Below are 24,468 nucleotides of genomic sequence, written 5' to 3' on the forward strand. Positions count from 1 at the left end.
TTCCTGCCTGAATGTTCCTGTGAGCACTGTGGGGACCATTATCCGGAAATGGAAAGAGCATCAGTTTACCTTAAACCGGCCACGATCAGGTGCTCCACGTAAGATCCCTGTCCGAGGAGTCCAAGAATAATCAGGAGAGTTCGCCAAGAGCCAAGAACCACTCAGGCAGAACTTCAGGAAGACCTTGCATCAGCATGTACTGTTGTTTCAAAGAAAATTTAAAGCAATGCACTGAACCGCCATGGCATCCATGCACGCTCACCACGCAAGACTTCACTGCTAAACAAAAAGCATGTTGAGGCTCAGTTAAAGTTTGCGAAAGAGCATTTGGAGAAGCCTGTGGATTATTGGGAGACTATAGTATGGTCAGATGAAAGCAAAATTGAACTTTTTGGCAGTCATTCTACACACCATGTTTGGAGAAGAAATGGCACTGCCCACCACCCCAAGAACACCATATTAACAGTTAGGTTTGCGGGTGGAAGCATCATGGTTTGGGGCTGCTTTTCAGCAAGGGGTACTGGCAGACTTCATATTATTGAGGGCAGGATGAATGGAGAAATGTACCAGGACATTCTGGATAAAAATTTGCTGCGATCTACCAGAAAGCTGAAAATGAATAAAGGGTGGACATTTCAGCAAGACAATGATCCCAAACACAAGGCCAAGGAAACAATGAAGTGGTCTTAAAGAAAGAAAATCAAGTTGCTTGAATGGCCCAGTCAATCACCTGACCTAAATCCCAGAGAAAATCTATGGAGAGAACTGAAGATCAAAGTTCATAAAAGAGGCCCAAGGATCCTTCAAGATTTAAAGACCATTTGTGTGAAAGAATGGGCCAGAATCACTCCTGAGCAATGCAGACGACTGGTCTCTTCATACAAAAGGCGTCTAGAAGCTCTAATCACCAACAAAGGCTTTTCTACAAAGTATTAAATAAAGTGTGTTCAATACTTATTCCCTGTGTCATTTCAACATTTATTACTCAACTTTTATACTTAAATGTTCTGATTTCTTTGTATGAATTCAATATTTGGCTTGATAACTACATCTGGTGGAAATTTTGTGTCAATAGCCCACTTAGAAATCCCCTTACTGATAAAAACTTACTTATTTTTCCCACTGTACGTATGACAGTAAAACAGTTAAATTTAAGGTGATTGACGTGATTGTGCTTAAAGTGACCGTGTGCATTATGGTGTGGTATAAAGTGCACTGTGCTGTGCAAGTACAGAGTTAAAGTGACAGTCCAGAGATTAAAGTGTCATAGTGTCCTCACAATGTCCAGCTTTTCTTATAAAGTTTTAATCTTGAACATGTCCTTGTAAGGAATCAATCAAAATGAATCAAATAAATGTGTTCTCCTTTGTGGAATTGTAGAATAAAAAAATGCTAAAATATGTTAGGAAGCCTAAATGAATATATTTGAGCTTGTGCAGTTTGCTACAGATTGCTACAGATGGTTTGTGAGCTCTGACTGTTGCACTCTCTGAGCATCCTAACAAAAAAGACTTAAAAATGCCGATGTTACCTGTTAGAAGGCCATGGTGTTGCCAACTCAAAATCTGATTGGCTAAAGCAAGCTACAGGCCCTCACACTGTAGAGTGAGGGCCTTAATTAAAAGTTCTGGCAACATGTGTTGACTGAAATATGATTGGATCTAAACTCTAACATAAACATACACTACTGGAAGTAAAGCAACTGAAAAAAAGGCTATAAGGTTGAAGAGAATAGACTATTGGAAATAATTTAATCCACCTACACATATATATTAAAATGTAAGTTAGTGTTTCTGATAGTGTTTTAAACAAGAGAAAGGACTTGGAACTGTTTACATCTTTTACCAGCCCGCAGAGATGTCTACCAGTTTAACGTTGTGCAGCTGGTAAACTGGAGTTTTCATTTCATGTTATGATAGTGATAGTTCAGGAACTGTTTCATACCCTTCAACACTTACCACCTGGCATAAATGATTTACCAGTTTGATAGCAGTCTGCCATTTTGATTTCTTATCCTGGTCTATTCCTACCTAACATGCATAGACGTTAATAGGGTTAAAGAACTTACTAGAACAAATGTATTAAATGATTTCTGCAAATACATTAATTGTAATATTTTATTATCATTCGTTATTTTTATTGGAAAGATTATACAATATCATCAATAAACGTGCCAGAAGATAGATGGCGATGTGGCTTATTTTCTGACCAAACATGTGGAGGGAAAAAAACACACCATGCGGCGCGATTTGATGACGTCATAGCGTGGCCAGAGATATGTTGAGCTCCTCCCCTGACGTGTTTTTGTGGTTAAAGACGTGTGAAAGCATGGTTGGGATGAGCAGGTTGATGTCTGTGAGCTGACGGATTTGTAGTTGAAGTCGATATGTCGTGGGTGACAGCAGTACCGCGTTGTGACGATGTGTTTGATGAAGATCTGGATGAACTCAGCGTTCAAAACAAAGAGTGGACATGCAACATGGAAAGGCGAACTAAGGTGAGACAGCTTTTTTTTTCTTCTCCTGTAGATCCGGCATGAAGTTCTCAGAAAACGTGAAATCGGTAGTATTAATTACACGTGTATCTATCATTTATCTTTAACGATGTTCATCTTTGCTGGAGCACAGTTTTAAATCTGTCCACACATTTTATTTTACGTTTTCGTGAAGATGCCTTTCTAAAAAATTATATTATTAATTATTATTATTATTATTAATAATAATAATAAAACAACAACAACAACAACCTAACAGTATGCAGTTTCTACTATTATTAGTCATGCTGTTTGTTACCCGGAAGTAATAACCGGTTGCAGGTATTAACGTGATCCAGTATTTGGGGTTAATATTGGAACTGAGCAGCACGTTTGTGTAAAAGAATAAATTTGTAATATTATTCATTCATCTATTATAATTTGCATTATCCTAATAAGAGTTTGTGGTGGACGGGGAGACTTGGTGAAATGGGAATTCCCCCCTGGATGAAATGAGTCACATGGCACACACACTTAGGATAGCATGGTGAATTTGGTACAGATAGATCATCATGCATGTTTTTGCAAAGCGAAGTGAAATGAGAAAAAAACTCTGAATTGGGATCATTTCTATTACAAAACCATTACATTGTAGGGTGGTTGTTTGCAAATTTGCTCTGGTACTTGAACTGGGGATTCTGAACTGTGTGACAATACCGATGCCCTTTGCACCATCAGTTCTGTTGGTGTTTTATATTATTTTGTAAAGAATTTGCATTACGAAAAAAAAAAAACTTTTTGACATAACCTGATATAATAAAATTGGGGATGGGACTGGAATGGACAATGTGGTTTTCTATCAGGATGGTTTCAGGGATGGGATTGATGCAGGCAAAGAGGCTTCCCTTCAGCAGGGCTTCAACTTGGGTTACAGAGAAGGAGCTGCTAAAATGAAGGCTATTGGTCAGTTCAAAGGAATCATAAGGTAAGTATTTAGAATTATTCCTTTTTGTAATTGACGAGTACAAACCTCTGTGTTTATAATGCTTATGGCAGGACATTGTCTCCTATTTAGCATGTTACCACCCCTTTTATACCTCTGAAAGCGTATCGGTTTAAATGGGGTTCAAACGTGCAGCATCTACCACCTTTATAAAGTGCGATATCCCTTTAAGTGTTTTCAGATTTGTCTGAATTACAAATGCTATTTACACAGATTGTTCCAGACCGGTTTTTTTCCTTTTTACATAAACCATAATTCTCATCAAAATGCATTATTTTACGTTATATTACGTTAGCCGGAGAAAGATCCTACCTGCTTTGCACACTATTTGGGATTGATTTTCTCCTATTCCTCCTGGCAGATTTGCTCTTAGATCTTCAGGTTGATTGGATGCTGCTTGTTGTCAGCAATTTTCCAAAAGTCCCACAGATTCTATTTAGAATTCACAAAATTTTCACTCGGTCAGTGCAGAACATCCACCTTTTTTTTTTTTTTACCAATATTATCTGGCTTTGGTTTTGGGTTTGGATCTTTTGTCCTGCTGAAAGGTGAATTTCCTCCCAAACTAGGTGTTTCAGAAAACTGAAGCAAGTTATTTCGAGCAAATTTTTACACTTTTGTCCACAATTTGTCCACTTTGAACTAATGTTAAACCAATCAGAATCAGGTTTATTGGCCAAGTGTGTTGACACACAAGGAATTTGGTTCCAGCTGTTAGTGACTCTCAAAAGTACAGACATAAATAACACTACACATTTAGCTTGGACTAAAACAAACGAGTGCTAAAACAATGCTTATTGATAAATGTTTTACCATATTCGATAATGGAAGTTCTATTAACCCGTTTGGACTGATTGATCATCTCTTCAATGGTTTTTGTTTAGGAAACGGTTAAAATATTTGTTTCAACTGGAGTCTTTAAATACTTACACAAGCGGCATATCGTTTTCTTTAAATTATTTGCACGCATGTGCCATACAATACAGGAAAAATATTTGTTCTGCAGACAAATCTAAACAATTTAATTGGGATTGAATATATTTGCAAGCGACTGTATCTGTAAAAGCTTGCAGAAGGCATAAAAAGAATATCTAAGATGTATTCAGCCAGATCCATTAAGTGATGATTCATGTGCTGTTTTTCCTCCCCTGCTCTGGAGAAGCTTCTGTCACGTTATAGAGGTCAGTAATGTGAGTGCTTTGTTCTGATAGACTTCAGTGTGCCTCTGGATTATCCTGCACATACCAGAAAAACCCTATTCTCATTATGTGCACTGGTTTGCACAACATTTCTCCGGACTCTCAATTTACCAGCCAGCAGTAGTTTTTCTATGAGATGCTCACTTACAGAAGCATAGTTAGCTAGAAATACAATGCATTAAATAAGAGCTAGTTTGCTTATTTAAGTACAATAATACAGACAGGTAATACCTGATCAAGTAGGTGATTATGAAGATTATTATTATTACTACTTTTAACAAAGATAGCTTGGCCAAGCTTTTTCGCTGTAAGTGGTAGTCTCTCCTTGCAACACTCATACAAGCAAGTCCCATGTAATATTTGGTTTGTTTTAAGATGTTTATCTGTGTATTCCTGATCCTAAAAAGATTTTTGGTCTGTATTTCTTAAATGTATTAAATGGTCCTGGTAGAACTGTATTAGCATCAGACAGATTATCACCTTGCCTAATCTGTGTAATGCAGGAGGTGGTAGGATTTGAAAGCACATGTTACATTGAGGAGGCATATCATACCACCATTCAACTTACCTACCAAATGTGTTTACATTGTAAACGTTAGTGAGGGGTCGATTTTTGTACCAAGCAAACAAAAACCAAGCAAAGCAAACAAAAACACTAATAGGAAAGAAATCTTTTTGGTTGATTAAGATAGTGATTTGTTCATAGCTGAATTTTTATAGCTGGGTAAAAAAATCTCCCAGAAAAACAATCATTTGTTTATCCAGGCCAAGATTAGTTGTTTAAATCACTTCAGCATGTCATTACTAATTATCTTACTTGTGAATATGGATGATATGATGAGTTTGACACATTGTCCTTGCCTTCCCCAGTGCTGTGCGGTGTTGGTGTCAGTCACAGCCATCGATGAGATCAGATCCCATTACACAACTGCTTCAAAAAGTGGAGAAACATGAAGAAAGCTTATTTGAGGCCATGCGTAAAGCTCAGGAGATGCCTCCTCCCGGTGTTTCGGAGCTTGTTGGTGATATGGATGACTTGGCTGTAGATCAGAGTTATTGTGGAGGCTCCGACTACTCCAGAATCGATCAAGATGGAGAAAGTTGCAGGAAAGGTCATAATGACTGCTGTATACATGACAAGGACATCAGTGCGAATTATGCTGGAATTCATACCAAGAGTTTGTTTATAAAGGGAGAGAGTATGGAGCAGTTATTTCACAAGTTTATGGAACTTGTGACTGAAATGGGACTGCCTGAAGAGCTGAAACTACATATTCAACAATTCAGACACTTGTGTATTTGATTTGAATTTATTCTAATTCAAGTGACTCAGTTTCATGACTTGTGGTCTCTATTAGATATTTACATACAGCATCAAAATAAATTTTTTTCTAGAAAAAAAAACATTTCCCTATGTAGTCTTTTGTGTCCCATTGACAACAAAGACAGAGGCAGAACAATTTGTAAACTTGAATGAGCGCTGAGGCGAGGGATAAAGCAAACTGTCTTTTATGTATCTGTTAGGATATTAAAACACCTCTTATTAAGAAGAAAATTTTCAGTGGCTATAATGCAACGTTTAACACAGATGTGGATCCTCTGTTCTAACCTGCACACTGTATGTAATGAAAAACTCAACAGGGTGTACTTTTATAGGAAAGAAATCAGTAATTGTGTGCTTCTTGGTGTTCTTGCTAAAGAATAAGCCATTTTTTATATTTATTATTGAATGTAATGTTTAATGGGTGGACATTCAGTGTTACCCAGATGAGAACAGGTTCCCTCTTAAGTCTGGTTTCTGCATCATACCATCTCAGGGAGTTTTTTCTTGCCACCTTCACTACTGCTCACTCATTAGGGACAAACTTACAAGGAACCAACTTATAGGCACTAAACTTAAACATTTCAACTTTATTATCTCTTTATTTCTGTAAAGCTGCTTTGGGACAATGTCCATTGTTAAATGTACTATAAAAAATAAAACTGATTTGAATTGACTTCTGCGGAACTGCAAAACAAGTTAGTTTTTGTTATGACTGTGTTTTAACTGGTAAAAGTAGTCATTCTCTAACCAGTCTCTGTTTTTTTCCTCCCACTTGAAGTTAATGCAGCTTTTGACATAAAAACCGCAAAGGCCACTGTGCGGAAGACCGTTATAAAACAGTAATACTAAAAACTGCTTACAGAAATGATCAGTGTTTCCTTGCAGAAGAATTCGATGTTAGTGATATGTTTCCAAATCAGTTTATGTGGGGTGTCCATGTGCAAGTTCTTGTTAGTATCAAATGCTATTGGCATTATAATGAAAATGTTGCACAGTGGTGTAATGGTACTTTTTCCTTATTAGCCTTTTTCTATTATTGACTATGATCCCTTCTACTGGCATGTTCCAAACAATATTGCATTTAACTAAATCTTACCATGCAAACCATCATAACAGTGTTACATATATTTTTTTGCTCACTATGATATATTCTGCAGGTTATATCATGGGCAAACATTGTTGAGAGACTAAAGATGAGTGTACTTTGTGTACAACCTGTCACAGTTGTGTATATACTAGCTGTGTACTACTTTATTTAATTCCAATATTATAATTTGTTTTCTATTATAGTATTTCTTCTTGATCTATTCCTACTGTTAGGTTTCTTTGTAAGGCTTTCTTTAAGACTTTCACTTGTGAAGGATTGCTGTACAAATCAACTTGTCTACTCTGAGGATTTGGGATGCGGCCCAGGTCTAAAGTCTTCAAGTCTTCCAATTGCGCAAGACCTTTTATTTAAACGCTTCCTATGTTTGGGAATCACGTTTCCACCCCTCACTCCATTTATAGCCCGAATGCACTGGGCTAATATTGTTTAATGCAACCTGCTTGTGTTTTCTTTTCGCCATTTATTTTCTTTGTAAATATCTGAGAAGTACTCGAGTGGGCGTGGCTCAAAGCCAAAGGGAAACTACGTTGTAAAAGCTAAACTTCCTGGTTGCCGAAAATGCGGGCGTCTTAACAAATGTCAAGACCAGGCTACAGTGGTTAGGTAGGTAAAATATCTTTATATATTATTTTTTTACGATACGATTTTGTACATAAATATACAAAGCAGGAGTAGGTTTATTTAGCCCTAGCAATGTAAGGTTTAGCGGGCGCGTGTGTGTGCGCGCGCGTGCGCGCTGTCGTAAATCAGCCGCACTTGTCGCACTTGGTTTAATGAAATTTCATGTAAAAGGGATATGGTGAAATAATTGTTTAATTGAAGAATGAACAGTTGTTTCATTGTTCAGGGCGATGGCTGTGTTTGGCACAGGGTGGTACGTTCATATGACTGAGGCTTGGCTTTATTCTGTTGGTTCACGTCAATGTGTTTAATGGAGTGAGGCGAAGTGAAATCAGACCAGGCGTGTGTTCGAGAAGCTGACAGCAAAATCAACTCCTACATGCAATGCACATGTGTGTGAGGAAAAGAGCTTTGCAATCAATGCATATAGAATATGAACGCGTAATAAAGGAATGTGTACTGTAGCAGGTCCCATTTGGAAAAAGTTGAGACCATGCTGGAGGAGTGATTGTGCTGGAAGTCAGACTCCAGCTCAGGTTGGTCAAGTGGAAAAGCACAGCAGTGAGCTCCAGAGACGCAGATTAGCTTACATATTAGACATAGCGTGAATGCCACAGTGAAAGTACAAACCCTACTGACCCAATTCTGGAGCGCTCTAGTTGCTTACTGCTTCCATGTCTACACTGAGCTGTGATTTATCTGGTCAAGATCCTGTTTTTTTTTTTTTTGTCTGCATACTTTAGGCTTGTGACTGATCTGACAATGTTCAATTCCTTCCTGCACAAGTAAAAACCTGTACTACAGCATAACTGAGTGTTCTTTGCCTGTAGATAACCCATGTTACTTGTTCTTTCTTTCCATTTGATTAAATTATTTTCACCATCACAGTGGATCCAGAACCCGCAATGGAAACACTGCATGAGGCAGGAATACACCCTGGATAGAAGGACAATCCATCCACACACACAGCCACTCATTTATTCACACCCAAGGACAATTAATTCTAGCCAGTCCATGTAAACACATGCTTGTGGAAATTGGTGGAGACCAGAGAACCTGGGACTCATCCATATGCATACACACTATAGACCTGAACTCACGCTCAGTATCAATTAACAGATTCTATATATTGTTTATAAGAATATATATCATCTTTTTTTTTACAGCTTTGAATGTAGGACTTTGTGTCTGGACCACTTAAAGCTTGGCTGATGACCAACCGTCACCAAATATCTGCGGTATTACAGGTAAATACTGAATCTACTTCGGTAGTAAAGAACGCTTAACACTGTATTGTGGGGTCTAGAGTCAGATCTGTTTGTGTTTTGGATATTCCTTAGTCAGGACATTAACAGAGAAAAAGTAAAAGATTGAAGCCCATTTCAGATGATTGGGTGAGAGCATTCGTTAAACATTACCATGGGGAACAGCGGGTGCTGCCCAGCATCAAACCCGTGTGACCACACAGTGGACGAAACGCAGGGACTACTGAACTCACCCGATTCAAAGGTTTCAGCCAAGCCGCTGACGACTGAAGGCATCAGCCATGCAGTGGAGGTCGAGGAGAGGTAAATAAAAATAAAACCTCTGACGTGATGTAAAAAAAAAAGGTAGTAATAAAGGATTGCTTGATGATTTATTTATAATTTATTACTTGGGTTTTGTTTGTTTTTGACAGTAAAAAGGAAGCAGGTTGCATAATGCAAGAACAAGATGTAGTCAGCACGCAACCGACAGCAGCTCCCAAGTCGCCTGAGGGGCCTGTACAGAGTTCTTATAATTCTGTAATCCAGATACTCCACACTGATGTCTCCCTTGTTGCACAAACTAGCCAAAGTGCCTCACCTGTGTCAGTAGTGTCAAAGGAACTAGTAGATGCATCTGCTACAGCCCCAGAAACAAAAAATGAGGATGAGACTACAGAAGAGACCCAGACCTCTGCTACTGAAGTCACTGATGCATTGCTAGTTAAAGCACCAACAGAGTTGGCTACAGCTAATGTGAAAGAGGAAACAGAAGCTCACATATCTGATTCACTGGAAAAAGAACACACAGCATGCAAGCCTAAGTTGATGGTACAGGATGCGCTGGAAGAAGGTCCTGCTGATGACGTTATACAAGTGAACCCACAGGAGGAGGTTGATGAAGAAGACACAAAGAAGAAGCTGTCTGAAGCTGATAAAAATGAGGATTATGTGGAGAAAGGAGCTTGCAATGTAGAGATGGGGAAGGAGGAGCTCAAAACACCAGTAGAAGTTTTACCTGCGATGGATACCCCTCAGCTCATAGAGCCAGTTTTGAATAACTCAGCAATAGATGAACTTGAAGTTAAAGGACTCGTAGCTGAAATGGACATGGCAGAGAACACTGTAGATACCACGCTGCCAGAAAACGCCAATGAAGAAACTCCAGTAATTGTATCAGAGCCCTCATGTAAAGAAAAGGCAGGATTAGACATTGAAAAACCTGTTGCTGATAAAGTGCAAAAAAACTACGAAGATCATGCTGTTTTCGGCATGTCTGAAATGAAGGAAAACGGTTTACCTGCGGAAACTCAGGAAACTTTAGCGCAGGAGTCTTCTCCAGCAATGAACATTATTGAGGAATCCACTGTGAATTATATAGAAAATGGCCAAGTGGAAGACTTGGCTGATGTTCCTTTGAAGGATGAGAACGCAGCTGAGCTGAATGCAGAAGAACCTCAATTGACTAAGTTCTTAGTGAAGCCACCTGAGGAACCTTCACATATTGAAAATCAGGAGATAGTGTCTGAACCCTCTGCCGACAGTAAGAGGTGAGCATGTGCTATAACATTGCTTGTTACTGGTTTATAAGTCTTGCTGCTCTTTTTGTTCTTAGAACATGTCTCTCCAACACAGACAATTAAATGGTTGAGCAGATTACACTCCAATCCAGTATGAAATATTGTCTAGATCAGTTTTAGTGTGGCTTTTTCATATATATTTTTTTATTCCCCCACATTTTATGCCCAAAATTTAAAAAAGAAAAAGGGCAAAACATCGGCTTCCTATGAAAGTAGGTCACGGGTCATGGTATGTTTAACGCATACCAATATTTGCATCTAGGTCTGGTTTATAAGACCTTATATTAGATGTCGGTATCAAAAGCTGCCTATTGCTCTGATATCAAAATACTCGTTTACAAAAAAAGGTTGACACATTCACAGCTATGTTGCTGTTCTATGTAGACTGATTTGGTGGACTATATATTAAACTGCACATCGTTTTTATTTTGGGGTAAATAGAACGCAAATACTTCTGTGAACTTCTACCCTGGAAAGTTATTTCCTTACACACAGCTTAAGTTTTTAAATAGATTGTAATTTAAATAGGCATTTCTCAAAGCCATACAATTGACTTTGGCATGCAGGATCACAAAGCCATAGATCAATATACAAGAAGTTATTATTGCATTAATCTTATTATATTTTACTCTAATTATGCAGCGTATATAATGATATTTTGTTCTTAAAAGTATGGGCTTATTAGGCTCACTCATGTCAACTCTGTGTGTATTATGGCAGTTTATTTCGAAAATTTTATGTTTTTTATGGTTTTTTTATTTCCTTTATTTTTGTATTCTTTACATACATTTAGGCAACAGATAATTTCAGTCAATCTCTTAACTTAACTTTGATCACCTTAAAACCACTTTAAAAACCTTAAATCTGTGTGTCTTGTTTCATTTTTGTCTGAGGATCAATGCATCCATATATGACTATGAAGCCTATTGAGGTTTCAATTCTTCTGTAACAAATTGGAAGTATATACATTTTTTTTCTGTAAAGTTCTAATTAGGATGCTGTCACATAAATCTTAAATATATTTGGGTATAAAAATTCCCTGTGTGGATGGAGACTTTTATGTCTAGAACATATCTGTCGAGCCTCAGCACATACTTAATGAGATGACGTCCAATCAAATCTTGTCTCTTCTCTTCAGTGCCAGCATTGCAGAAGTGCTGGAGAAGCCAGAGTCAGACACTGCAGAAATCCAGATGACAATCCCCGAGTATGAAAAGGAAGGAAACGTTGGAGAGGCTTTTCAGAATGGTTTGCCCACGTACACTCCTGTAGAGAAGCCAGAATCTATAGAGAAGCCTGAGTAAGCGCTTTCTGTTGTTTACACTCCTCACCACTAGGTGGAATTAAAGGACCAGAATAGTTTTCTAAATTTGATTTGACCTTAAGATTAGGGGGTTAACAATAGCAACACCACCAGGTTTTTACTTTGGGATGGAAGGTGAAATTGTAGATTTAAGGTAACTATTTAAATCCACTTAGTGACAGATGGGAAATCATTTTGTGGTCTGAACAAGAACACGTTTTTAATAAAAGTCTAACTGTTCCAATTTTATATTGGATCTGTTATATTTTAAACATTTTAAACAAGTACAAATGAGCTGTATTTCCAGTGCTCATGGCTTGAGTTGGTCTGTTATAATTTATATTATGAGTATTCTATTAACTAAGTGGCTTTTTGAGAATGTGTGTTTATTTATAGCGACACACAAACTACACTGTGGCATTTTATAAGCTATTTATTAGCAGGTGCATGTTTCTAAATGTGCACATAGTATTTTATTTATTTATTAGTCATAGCGCTGGCATCTGTGCAGTAGGTATAATATTGTGGTGTTGTGATGTGCACCCTCAAGAGGCCAAAAGGAGAACTTACTTTGGGACCAAACAGCCAACAGTTAAAAATTAGGTTTCATGTATACTTTTATTTAATGAATTTGTGTCACTTGCTTACAATACTACCCATTTTGTCTCATTTGTAGTGAACAAGTCAATGAAAATGAACTCGAGAGCGAGTCCACTGCACCGAGCGAGGCATTGTCATTTGATCGTGACCTTATCTCTCAGCCAAGTGAGAATGATGAGAGAGCAGCAGGAGAAGAAAAAGAGGATGCTGAAAGCAACCAGGCCCAAAAAGGAGAAATTGTATTCAGCAGTGGTCATGACATGAAAGTTGCACTAATACCTGTGTGTGACTTAGAACACATTGCAGAGAAAGAGCCGGAGCATGAGGAGTAAGTGTCACAGGCATTCTAAGCTTCATTCATTTTTGTAGAACACAGAGGATAAAGAAGTAAAGGTATGATTAAATTAACTCTGGACAACTCTGTAGCTGTTTTTTTTCCTTAACAGATATTTCAGCTTTAGAACTTTACAATCCCTGGGCTATTCATCTACATAGATTATTCTGTATAAGGGGCCAGTTTAACAAACCTTGTGTTAAATGCAGTCAGTCTGTTTAAAGATGTCTTAAAGTCAGCTTTTAATCATGTTGTTGGATAGTGATGTGGAGTTTTATCACGGTTTTTTATGTTATGTCTTTGCCAACACACATAAGCCTGCCCAAGTCAGTTTAATCAAATATAATACGAGACAATATAGTTTAGATCAACACTGATGCTTTTGTGTCACAAATGGAATTTTCTGCTTTCAGCTTAAAGGCAAAATGTTTATTTCGGTTGTGAAATGTTTATACTAGTTTTCAAAATGATAAATAGTTCAAGATGTAAACATTTCACCATGGGTTGCCTCTTATTTCTTTTATTTATTTATTTATTTATTTTTTTTTCTTCTTTTTTTAAGCAGCATTGAAGACCTCTATCAGGCAGACAATGAGATTGGACAAGAGCTGAATAAATCGATGCCACTCCTGGAGTTTACAAGTATTTAATCATTTTTAATGCATCAACTGTTTTCCTTAAGTGTTATAAAACACAACAGTGCCTTTGAATATTATAATTACAGCATGAAATCTTCATAGTTTTGGTCTCATGTCAGATCATGTCTTCTGGCATTTCTTTCAAACTTTTTATAGATTATATATCTTTTTTCCCACACTGAACATAAATGTTTTGGAAGTTTTCGGAACAGCAAATTTCCGGAAAAAAAATTATTTGTATGTTCATGATTCTTATTGCTCTCCTGCCCCTTTAATCCAATTCTGTGTATTTAAGCACGTGAGCTGTAATGTGCATTTGAGTCAGTAGCCTGCTCATTTAACATTTCAGGAAAAAAAACATGAAATTTGTTTATCTGCATTAGAAATTGTAACCATAAAATGTATTTCTACCGAAATGTAATAATCTGTACACATCTCAAAGCATTCAGTGTTTGAGTGATTTACAGGTAATTTTGCACAGTCACATTGATGTGTTATTTCTTCTTTCAGTTCCTGGAGTGGAGGAGAAGTGCAGTTTAGCTGCCCCTGTTGACATTTTGGCCTACAGTGAGAGAGAGTGGAAGGGAAACACGGCCAAGAGCAATATCATCAGAAAGGTGAGTTCCAGTTTTAAAAGAATTGCAGAAGTGCAGCTTTTGTACTACAGTAACAGGATTATAATGGCTGTTAGAATATTTACAAACAATATAATCTGATACCGTAGAATGCATTTATTTAAGTATAATTTGAGGCTTTTCATAGTTTATGATTTAAGCAACACTTTGTAGGACTCTTGTCCCCTATTATGATTTTAACTGGAATGGCCAAACTAAGTTTAAAATGTGCCCAGCTAAACACTGATTTAAAAAAACTTCAGTGTGCCAGGTGGAAAGAGAAAAACGGCTTCATCATTCAGGTAACTAGTGTAGATCGTTTTAAAAATAGTATGTGCATGTGTCTCAAAGTAATCAATAAAATAGGTTCAATATTTTGCTGGTTTTAAACAGTATATGTCTATACAGTAAAACCCTGTTGTACAAGCAACTAATAGTATTCAGTATAAATTTATAAAATTAATAATATAGTATAAATTTCGAAGGCACGAGCAAACCCACGCTGCCGGTTCCCCGCTTTCGGCTGAGGGTAGCATCAGTCGCTTAGTTGATGACGTATCACTCGGTCGCTCTCATTGTTCAGTGCAGCAAAAATGTAACTTTTTTTAGTTTTATATTTTTATTTCACTAGAAATCTTGAAAAATGTTTTCCAAGAAAATCAGTGATTGTGCTGTGAAAACGAAAGTACCGTAATCTCCGGACTATTAAGCGCACCCAAATATAAGGCGCACCCACTGAATTTGACACAGTTTTTTTATTTTGAACATAAATACGCCGCACCTGTCTACAAGCCGCAGGTGTCTACACTAAAACTAATGAACTTTACACAGGCTTTAATGAATGACAGTGACTGTTACACGGCTTGTATCTAAACAGTAGCCCACCAAGAAAGTCATTGTTCACTGTCTTCCTCCTTCCTTTCACAACTATTTCTCTCGAGAGTTTTTCTTTTGGCATCGTCGTGCGTTTAAAAATCACCATCTGTGAAGCTTTTCTCCTGATGCCGTGCAGCTCAGAACACAGGTGAAGTGTGTTTTTTCATGCCCGGTTGTTTTCAGTGTGACGAATGATTCACTTTTCCTGTTGACAGTCCGAGTGAGCGGCAGGTCAAACGTCAGAGGAACCTCATCCATATTTATGATGTGGTGCGGTCCGATTCAGTGGGAGCGCATCTGATTTAATATAAAGAGTTTCATTGGTTCACCTGAACCCGTTCGGCAATTTCATTGGTCTAATGTTATGGGGCTCAGTTTTTTGGCTTGAAGTTTGTAAAACCGGGAAAAACCCTGGAAAAATCCATTTGTTAGCCGCTTCGTTGTTTAAGCCGCGGGGTTCGAAGCGTAGGAAAAAAAGTAGCGGCTTATAGTCCGGAAAATACGGTATATATTCACAGATGGTTTCTTCATTTCTGTGTGATTTTTGTGAAAAAATAATAATAATTATAATAATGACAGTGTAATAAGTTTTGTGTTGTTCATCTGATTCTAAGACCTGATAAGAACCAGATGATTTTTATAACGTCCTGATATGTAAAACCATAGAATTTTTAAGCGGGGGTACTTTTATTTTCACACATCTGTATGTGTAAACTTTTTGCTTCTGCAAATGCACCTATTGCTTGTACAGATAAACATAGGAAATGCTGGCACCTCGTTGTTAAAAATGAGCCCACCTCTTACTTGAATCATGAAGGAGGGTGGTCTGGTGAGATGCCTCACTTGTGCTGTCACAGAACCATGTTTTATTATAGTTTAATATTAAAGTTTGATAACACTATGGGATATGCTGACTGCTGTATAACTAAACAAGCTCATCATTAAGGCAGAATGTCACACGTACATGGGCATGCTTGAGTTAGATTGAGGAGAGGCCCAGTTTGTTGCAGCATAGATGTCCTGAACACTCGAGCCACAAAATCATAGGAAATGTCCATAGGTTTTTTATTATTATTATTTTTTTATTTATTAAGAGCTGCATGAAATTAGCAGCTTTCCTAAATGTCTCTGCCTTATGCATGTATATGTGTCTGCCATACAAAACATGCTGTTGCTGGTCATCCAAAGCAAACAGCAGGGGAACAGTTGAATAGGGAGTTAGGCTTTTTCTGATTTAAAACACTTGGGGATAACAGGTCAGTTAGTGACTAATTTTGTAAAATTCATGTCTGAAAGAGAATGTTGGAGCTGCAATGTTTATAATCTTTTCTGCCTTGTTTAAAGATGTGCCGTGGACCCCAATCAGTGGGCCTAGATTTGTCAGACTATGTAAAGTGGGCTCTTTTGCTCATGATACATGTTGAAAATCTGTATCTCCTGAAATAGTTTTTTCTATGGTAAAGATAGATGATTTTGGGTTTTTTTTGGTAAAAATAATATTTAGCTTCCAGCTGTTGAATTATTAATAAGTGCACTTAGAAAGGCATGTTTGAAAGAGTGAAATCAAATGAATTATTGAAATTACAGATTAAAATATATATATATATATATATATATATATATATATATATATATATATATATATATATATATATATATATATATATATATATATATATATATATATATACAGTGCTCATGAAAGTATTCGCCCCTTGAACTTTGCGACCTTTTGCCACATTTCAGGCTTCAAACATAAAGATATAAAACTGTAATTTTTTGTGAAGAATCAACAAGTGGGACACAATCATGAAGTGGAACGAAATTTATTGGATATTTCAAACTTTTTTAACAAATAAAAAACTGAAAAATTGGGCGTGCAAATTTATTCAGCCCCCTTAAGTTAATACTTTGTAGCACCACTTTTTGCTGCGATTACAGCTGTAAGTCGCTTGGGGTATGTCTCTATCAGTTTTGCACATCGAGAGACTGAAATTTTTGCCCATTCCTCCTTGCAAAACAGCTCGAGCTCAGTGAGGTTGGATGGAGAGCATTTGTGAACAGCAGTTTACAGTTCTTTCCACAGATTCTCGAATGGATTCAGGTCTGGACTTTGACTTGGCCATTCTAACACCTGGATATGTTTATTTGTGAACCATTCCATTGTAGATTTTGCTTTATGTTTTGGATCATTGTCTTGTTGGAAGACAAATCTCCGACAAATGGTCCTGTAATTGGCTCCATCCATCTTCCCTGTCCCTGCTGAAGAAAAGCAGGCCCAAACCATGATGCTGCCACCACCATGTTTGACAGTGGGGATGGTGTGTTCAGGGTGATGAGCTGTGTTGCTTTTACGCCAAATATAACGTTTTGCATTGTTGCCAAAAAGTTCGAATTTTGGTTTCATCTGACCAGAGTACCTTCTTCCACATGTTTGGTGTGTCTCCCAGGTGGCTTGTGGCAAACTTTAAATGACACATTTTATGGATATCTTTAAGAAATGGCTTTCTTCTTGCCACTCTTCCATAAAGGCCAAATTTGTGCAGTATACGACTGATTGTTGTCCTATGGACAGAGTCTCCCACCTCAGCTGTAGATCTCTGCAGTTCATCCAGAGTGATCATGGGCCTCTTGGCTGCATCTCTGATTAGTCTTCTCCTTGTATGAGCTGAAGGTTTAGAGGGACGGCCAGGTCTTGGTAGATTTGCAGTGGTCTGATACTTCTTCCATTTCAATATTATCGCTTGCACAGTGCTCCTTGGGATGTTTAAAGCTTGGGAAATCTTTTGTATCCAAATCCGCTTTAAACTTCTCCACAACAGTATCTCGGACCTGCCTGGTGTGTTCCTTGTTCTTCATGATGCTCTCTGCGCTTTAAACGGACCTCTGAGACTATCACAGTGCAGGTGCGTTTATACGGAGACTTGATTACACACAGGTGGATTTTATTTATCATCATTAGTCATTTAGGTCAACATTGGATCATTCAGAGATCCTCACTGAACTTCTGGAGAGAGTTTGCTGCACTGAAAGTAAGGGGGCTGAATAATTTTGCACGCCCAATTTTTCAGTTTTTTATTTGTTAAAAAAGTTTGAAATATCCAATAAATTTCATTTCACTTCATGATTGTGTCCCACTTGTTGTTGATTCTTCACAAAAAATTACAGTTTCATATCTTTATGTTTGAAGCCTGAAATGTGGCAAAAGGTCGCATAGTTCAAGGGGGCAGAATACTTTTGCAAGGCACTGTATATTTGTTAAAACGTTTTATTTGTCTCATTTTGCAGGGCTACTCTGAAATATCTTGTAGCTTTAATGGGCTGAGGAGAGTAAGGGGAGATAACTACTGCTCTCTGAGAGCTACACTCTATCAGGTGTTGACCACTACAACACAAACACCAGCCTGGCTACAGGAGGAGGATTTCACATCGGTAAGATCTCATAAATTCAGTCCACAGCCTTTGTTCTTAATATTCTTAGACCAGTGAGATATAATAAGGCCAGTCATGACAAACTCGAAGTCGGTAGAAAAAAAAAAAATCACCAGTCCAGATGTTAAACAGATTAGTGCTGAGTGATAAAGCGCTAGATGCAAGTTATTAAATCAGAATTAATATGTAAGACTGTTTTGTTTTTTAACCTGGGATTTTGATGAGATTTGCATAATGATGCATATGTATAAAGGAATTAGATTATTACATAAACCCATATTAAGTAATAGGAACGTGTTATCAAGTGTGCATTTGGTGTTTAATTGCAAATATTACAGCATCGCAGATGGAATTATTGGCACCCTGAATGTGCAAAAATATAAATTGCATAAAACATCCATTCATTCATAAGCAATAATTAATAGTAAATAAAAAAAACACATGGCAGTGGTGTATAGATTTATTTTGCAAACATACACTTTTGAATCTTACAAGGTTGGGAGCACTTATGCTGGACTTTGCTGGATTTTGTGATCTGCCAAAATATGTTGATTTGGGTTTGCATTTGGTTTGTTTGGGTCATTATCTTGTTGAAATATCCAACTTTATCTTCCTGGGAGAGGCAACTAGATTTAGTCACAAAATTCAGTACTTAAATGTTTTCTGAAAAGAGTGCTTTAGCCCAATAGGAATCCACCACAAATTTTTCATTAGGACTGGGGATTGCTCCTTTTATGCAGGAAATCTATCACCTGCGAGTTAGATGTAACCACAACACACAATTACAAAGGGTTTAAAAAGAGGTTCTTTTAGCTTCTATATGTGATGATTTTAAAATGTGTAGATTTAAAAAAATGTACTAAAATGTACAGTTCTGTTTGGGCAGCTCCTTGACTTTTCTCATCATCCTTAACACTGCATGTGTCAGAATTCTCACTGTTTACAGGCAAACTACTCTGTGCCATCAGAGAGGCAAAGAACAGAACAGCTGTTTATTTTAAGAACAGCTAGCGGATGTCTTCACCGACATCTTCAACATCTCCCTGAGCAGCACCGTTGTTCCTTCGTGCCTCAAGACAACGACCATCGTTTTCGTGCCGAAGAAGTCTACAGTCTCCTGCCTTAATGACTATTGTCCTGTCACACTTACACCCATCATAATGTAGTGCCTCGAGAGGCTCGTCATGAGGCACATCAAGACCCAGCTACCACCCTCACTGGACCCCATGCAGTTTGTGTATCGTCCAAACCGGTGCACGGACGATGCCATTTCCACAACCCTTCATCTCGCCCTCACCCACCTGGGCAATTAGCACACTTGCGTACGAATGCTGTTTATAGACTTCAGTTCAGCATTCAACACAGTCATCCCTCTGCAACTGGATCCTAGACTTCCTGACTAGGAAACCTCAGTCAGTCCGGGTCAAGAACAACATCTCCACCACACTGAGCACTGGAGTCCCTCAGCCCACTGCTGTTCACTCTGCTGACTCACGACTGTGTAGCACTGCACAGCTCGAATCACATCAAGATCGCCAATGACGCGACCGTGGTGGGTCTCATCAGCAAAAACGACGTGTCGGCATACAGAGAGGAGGTGAAACAATTAACAGCCTGGTGTAGAGCCAACAACCCGTCTCTGAGCATTGACAAAACCAAAGAGATGGTTGTTAACTTCAGGAGAGCACAGAGCAGCCATTCTCCAGTGATCATCGATAGATCCTCCATGGAGATAGTCAAGAGCACCAAATTTCTTGGCGGATAACTTCACCTGGTCACTCAACACCAGCTCCATCACCAAGAAAGGCCAGCACTTCTTGAGAAGGCTGAGGAAAGCCCATCTCCCTCACACTTTACCTCCTGCCATCAGGGAAGTGGTTCTAAAGCATTCGGGCTTCAGATCCAGACTGTGCAACAGTTTTTTTTCCCTCAAGCCATCAGGTTCCTCAACACACGGAACTGAACTGTACATAACTCACAGACACACTCTTACACAACCGTGTGTTACTGAACTGTATAACTTGAACTCAACACACACACATTACTCATCTCAATCCATTCCACCACCCATGGTATATTAATCATATTATACTGTTTACATGCGAGGTTCCCTGGTGGTCTAGTGGTTAGGATGCGGCGCTATCACCGCTGCGGCCCGGGTTCGATCCGCGGTCAGGGAACCAACCCCAGCCACTCTTAGTGCCGGTCCCAAGCTGGGGAGGGTTGTGTTAGGATGGGCATCCAGCATAAAAACATGTGCCAAATCAAACATGCGTATCATGAATACGGATGATCCGATGTGGCGACCTAATGGGAGAAGCCCGAAAGAAAGTATACTGTTTACATGCTGTTTTGCACCTCTTGACTGCTGCTACTGCTGTTTTTGCATAACGTTGTGTTCATGTTTACAAATACACTCTATATATTTATAATTCTCTCTTTTGCACATTGTATTGTATAACATTATACTGTAGATTTACTGCTCGGCGCTATTTTGTGTTTTGCGTATCTCACACTGTCTTGTGTTGTCTTTTGTCTTGCACTGTTTGCACTCGGTTGCACGATGCACTTTCTGTGGCGAGGACACTTACTTTAGTCCTCCACCATGTGTTTTGTATGTAGCTCCATGTTGTTTAATGTAGCACCAGGGTTCTGGAGGAACGTTGTCATTTCACTGCGTACTGCGTCAGCGAAATTACAATAAAAGCTTCTTTCTTCTTGACTTGACTCTTTTACCTGACTCTTATATTTTGCTTGTTGTCAAATACTAATTTACTTTTGTTTAATTTATATTGAAGTTGCCGGAGAAAATCGAGGCTCAGAAGCAATTGGTGGGCATGTGGGTGTTCCCTCCTCAGTGTGCCAAAGCAGAAGAGAAGGAAGATCCTGTGGAGAAACTTAAACACTATCTGGAGCTTCTGCAGATAAGAGTAAAAAACTTAACACTCAACTGTTTTCTTACTAAAACTTTTCTTGTGTGTGAAAAACAAAATCCTTTTGAATGCAGCTGCAGATTTTATTGCAATCTTGATGCTATATGACCTATATTGATATCCATCATATATAATAATCTCTGATTGTGTGTGTGCTTCCAGTGGAAGGCAGCAGCAGAGTTAGAGAGCCCAGAGGACAAGCAGAGCATGTGTGATCAAGTATTTCAAGGTGGAGAGGAAGAATACGCTCTTCTGGAGGTGCTGAAGTTTCTCATGCTGGTCAAGGCAGTGGAATTTCATAGCAAAATGCAGGAGCAACAGGAAGTGCCTATATTCTGTTGGCTACTGTTCGCCCGTGACACTTCTGAAAACCCCAAAACGTTCTTCAGCAATCATCTGAGCCAAGTTGGCTTCAGTGGGGGCCTGGAACAGGTAACCCAATTTGACCTTATACACAGTACATTAACGCACACAGTTTTATCAACAGAGGAAACTGAAGTGTAGCAGAATCCTGAAATAACACTATAATACGTTACAACACAGTAAGCATGAATACAGGTGAACAAACTGCATGTTTCATCTGGAATAGACATGTTTACAAGGGAATTAATTGTATTAATATTATTACTTTTAATAAAGCAGAGACAAGACTGGGCTTCAAATTGTTTAAAATATGTAACGGGTATAAAAAAATAAATTGACACGCCCCTAATAGTTTTTTTTTTGTTTCAGGCTTTTGGGTTTTCAGGGATTTGTGATGTAAAAATATAAAAAGAACAAGATATGGACTAAAACAACTTAGACAATATAGACAAAAGTATTATGGACATCTGACTTTTGCAGCCATATGTGGTTCTTCCCTAAACTGGTACCAGAAAGTTGGAGGTACACAGTTCTACAGGATGTCTTTAATGCAGTAGCATTGCATTGTCTACAAGTAAGCTCCATGAAGATATGGTTTCCATGGGTTGGAGGGGAAGATCTTGAGTGGCCTGCTATAGAGCTCTGACCACAATCCTGTTAAATACCTTTGAGATCAGTCTGAACACTGACTGCACCCCAGGCCTCCTGACCTGAAATCAGTACCTGACTTTACTAACACCCTTGTGGCTGAATGAACAGAAATCTTCCCCACAACCCTCCAAAATCATTATTATAACAGCGAATGGGGACTACATGTGGAATGGGATGTTTAGAAAGCACACACAAATCTTGTGGTCAAGGGTACACAAACTTTTGTCAATATTGTGTTTATATTATTTTATTAGTGATATGAAATAATAATAAGGCTGCCAGTTTTAAACGTAATGACTTGATGTGCCAGTTACCTAAAAGCAAGTCTTTTCTCTCATAAAGTTCTGTTTTAGACAAATGTGAGAAGAAAAAAAAAATCTTAAAACGATGGACATGATGTAGAAAAATAAAGATCCTCTTCACTGTGAAATATTTTAAGCACTTTTGTGTTATTGGTTTATACATTTAGTGTAATTTGTTTTAACTGAATTATCCTGACACATTGCAGAATTGATGAGGTCATGAACAGACTGAAACCTGTGTAATTTCCTGATGTGGCATGTGCACGAAATACAGAAGGTTTGTAAAACATAATTGTTCTTTCCACTGTTGCAGGTGGAGATGTTTCTGCTCGGTTATGCCTTACAGCACACCATTCAAGCCTTCCGCCTCTACAAGGCTGACACGGAGGAATTTGTGACGCACTACCCTGACGACCACAAACAAGACTGGCCATGTGTGTGTGTCATCACAGAGGATGACCGCCATTATAATGTCCCCGTTAGGAAGCCGACACATTACAGAGCGTAACATTGTTGCGCTCCGACATCAGCTGATGTCAGGAAGGAAATTGAGAGTGAAACTAAGACATCATCATGCTCTGCCTTCTCCTGAGTAATTATTAATGAAATGCCAGAAATCCTGTTCATAACCAGAGTTAAAGTGAAGGATTTTATTTAGTACAAAAGAAGATTATGTCTAAAATCTGCTTGTGTTTGGCTGAAGTTGTTGGCAATTTGGCTAAAGCTTACAACATTAACAAAAGCACTCAGGTTTTTTGTGCAATTTGTTGACGTTCTTGTTTTTGTAGTAGTTTTTATTTTATACAGTCGAAGAAGTCACGCATGACAGTTACACAAATAACATACCTGTGTTTACTATAAACTTTTAAAACTTTTTACAGTCCAAGAATGAACAGTATTGCTGACATTGACACAAGCCAAATTTATAGAATTTTCTCTCAAACATACAAATTCAGCTGCATAGAACATCATGTTTAATAGAGACCCTGCAGTGGTGGACAGTAACAAGTGAACGTAATTCGTTAACTGTACTGAAGTAGCTTTTTCACTTATCTGTACTTTAATGATTTCCATTTAGAGAGACTTTTACTTCACTACATTTCAAAGTCAAATATCGTAACTTTTTACTCGACTACATTGTGCGAAATCAGTCGTTCCTTTTTATTTACAAGTGGGTAGCACCCAGCAAGCCTCCAATCAGGGTGGAGGGCGTGCTCTGTTTTGAACTTATTTTGATTGCCGCTTGCTGGTATCTATTTATCTCAAAAATACAGTTCCGCATCAGTTCAATAGCAAGCAGAACATTTTATGATGGAAGAAACTACTGATTCTAACTTGCCACAACATCTGTGGCCTTATTTGCATGATTTAGCTTTTTAAGTAGTTGATGATAAGTTTTTGGGCTTATGTTAAGTTTAATAGATATCAATCAGTGTTTGACTGGATATCATTCTATTAATTGATTGGTGTGCTAAGAGTAACAGAGTCTTTTCACATTAACTGGGTTGATTAAGCAACAGTCTTGTGACAAAAATGATAATAGGACATAATAGCCATAATAAATCATAGTACTTTGGATATTTAAGTACATTTGAAGGCAAATATCTTTGTACTTTTGCTCAAGTGAAAGTTCAAAGGGAGCACTTTTACTGAAGTAATGTTTTACCTACTGTATCTCTACTTCACAACTTAAGTACATGAATTGTCTACTTAGTCCACCACTGAAACCCTTGATCAAAACTTTATATTTCAGTATTAGGCCAAGATAATTAACCTTTTTTTTTTTTTTGCCAGTATCACATTGACAGATGTCAAGACAGAGATCAAATTTGTACTTACAGGCTGATGACACATTAAAAGAAAAACTGGT

At 38.1% G+C, this 24,468-nt stretch overlaps 2 protein-coding genes and 1 non-coding gene across 7 annotated transcripts; all 3 read left to right on the top strand.

Moving 5' to 3' along the window:
* The first annotated feature begins 2,255 nt into the window (after window positions 1-2,255).
* Window positions 2,256-23,473, top strand: LOC124375656. 5 transcript variants are annotated; one of them, XM_046834195.1, is made up of 12 exons: window positions 2,256-2,497; window positions 8,895-8,975; window positions 9,069-9,296; window positions 9,407-10,522; window positions 11,691-11,852; window positions 12,532-12,783; window positions 13,352-13,431; window positions 13,938-14,044; window positions 18,206-18,349; window positions 21,148-21,279; window positions 21,445-21,714; window positions 22,912-23,473. In XM_046834195.1, the coding sequence occupies exons 3-12, from the start codon at window positions 9,148-9,150 to the stop codon at window positions 23,104-23,106; spliced, it is 2,607 nt and encodes an 868-aa protein (XP_046690151.1). In that variant the 5' UTR covers window positions 2,256-2,497; window positions 8,895-8,975; window positions 9,069-9,147; the 3' UTR covers window positions 23,107-23,473. The 5 variants fall into 5 exon arrangements, with proteins under 5 accessions (XP_046690151.1, XP_046690153.1, XP_046690152.1 ...); XM_046834197.1 differs by having other exon boundaries at window positions 9,115-9,296; XM_046834196.1 differs by lacking the exon at window positions 2,256-2,497 and adding an exon at window positions 7,389-7,710 and having other exon boundaries at window positions 9,115-9,296.
* otulina (OTU deubiquitinase with linear linkage specificity a) lies at window positions 2,387-5,978 on the top strand. Its single transcript, XM_046877354.1, has 3 exons — window positions 2,387-2,497; window positions 3,337-3,458; window positions 5,546-5,978. The coding sequence occupies exons 1-3, from the start codon at window positions 2,387-2,389 to the stop codon at window positions 5,976-5,978; spliced, it is 666 nt and encodes a 221-aa protein (XP_046733310.1).
* Window positions 20,458-20,529, top strand: trnad-auc. The gene has a single exon. It is a non-coding gene; the product is annotated as a tRNA-Asp (tRNA).
* Window positions 23,474-24,468: the final 995 nt, after the last annotated feature.

This window comes from Silurus meridionalis, chromosome 21 (genome assembly GCF_014805685.1).
Source record: "Silurus meridionalis isolate SWU-2019-XX chromosome 21, ASM1480568v1, whole genome shotgun sequence".
In the NCBI taxonomy this organism is placed as follows: Eukaryota; Metazoa; Chordata; class Actinopteri; order Siluriformes; family Siluridae; genus Silurus; species Silurus meridionalis.

Bases quoted from the DNA above. Each gene is read 5' to 3' on its own strand.
- otulina (XM_046877354.1), top strand. From the start codon at position 2,387: ATGTCGTGGGTGACAGCAGTACCGCGTTGTGACGATGTGTTTGATGAA. The intron at 2,498-3,336 runs GTGAGACAGCTT...GTTTTCTATCAG, and splicing joins ACATGGAAAGGCGAACTAAG to GATGGTTTCAGGGATGGGAT. The intron at 3,459-5,545 runs GTAAGTATTTAG...TGCCTTCCCCAG, and splicing joins CAGTTCAAAGGAATCATAAG to TGCTGTGCGGTGTTGGTGTC.
- LOC124375656 (XM_046834195.1), top strand. From the start codon at position 9,148: ATGGGGAACAGCGGGTGCTGCCCAGCATCAAACCCGTGTGACCACACA. The intron at 10,523-11,690 runs GTGAGCATGTGC...TCTTCTCTTCAG, and splicing joins CCCTCTGCCGACAGTAAGAG to TGCCAGCATTGCAGAAGTGC. The intron at 21,715-22,911 runs GTAACCCAATTT...CCACTGTTGCAG, and splicing joins TCAGTGGGGGCCTGGAACAG to GTGGAGATGTTTCTGCTCGG.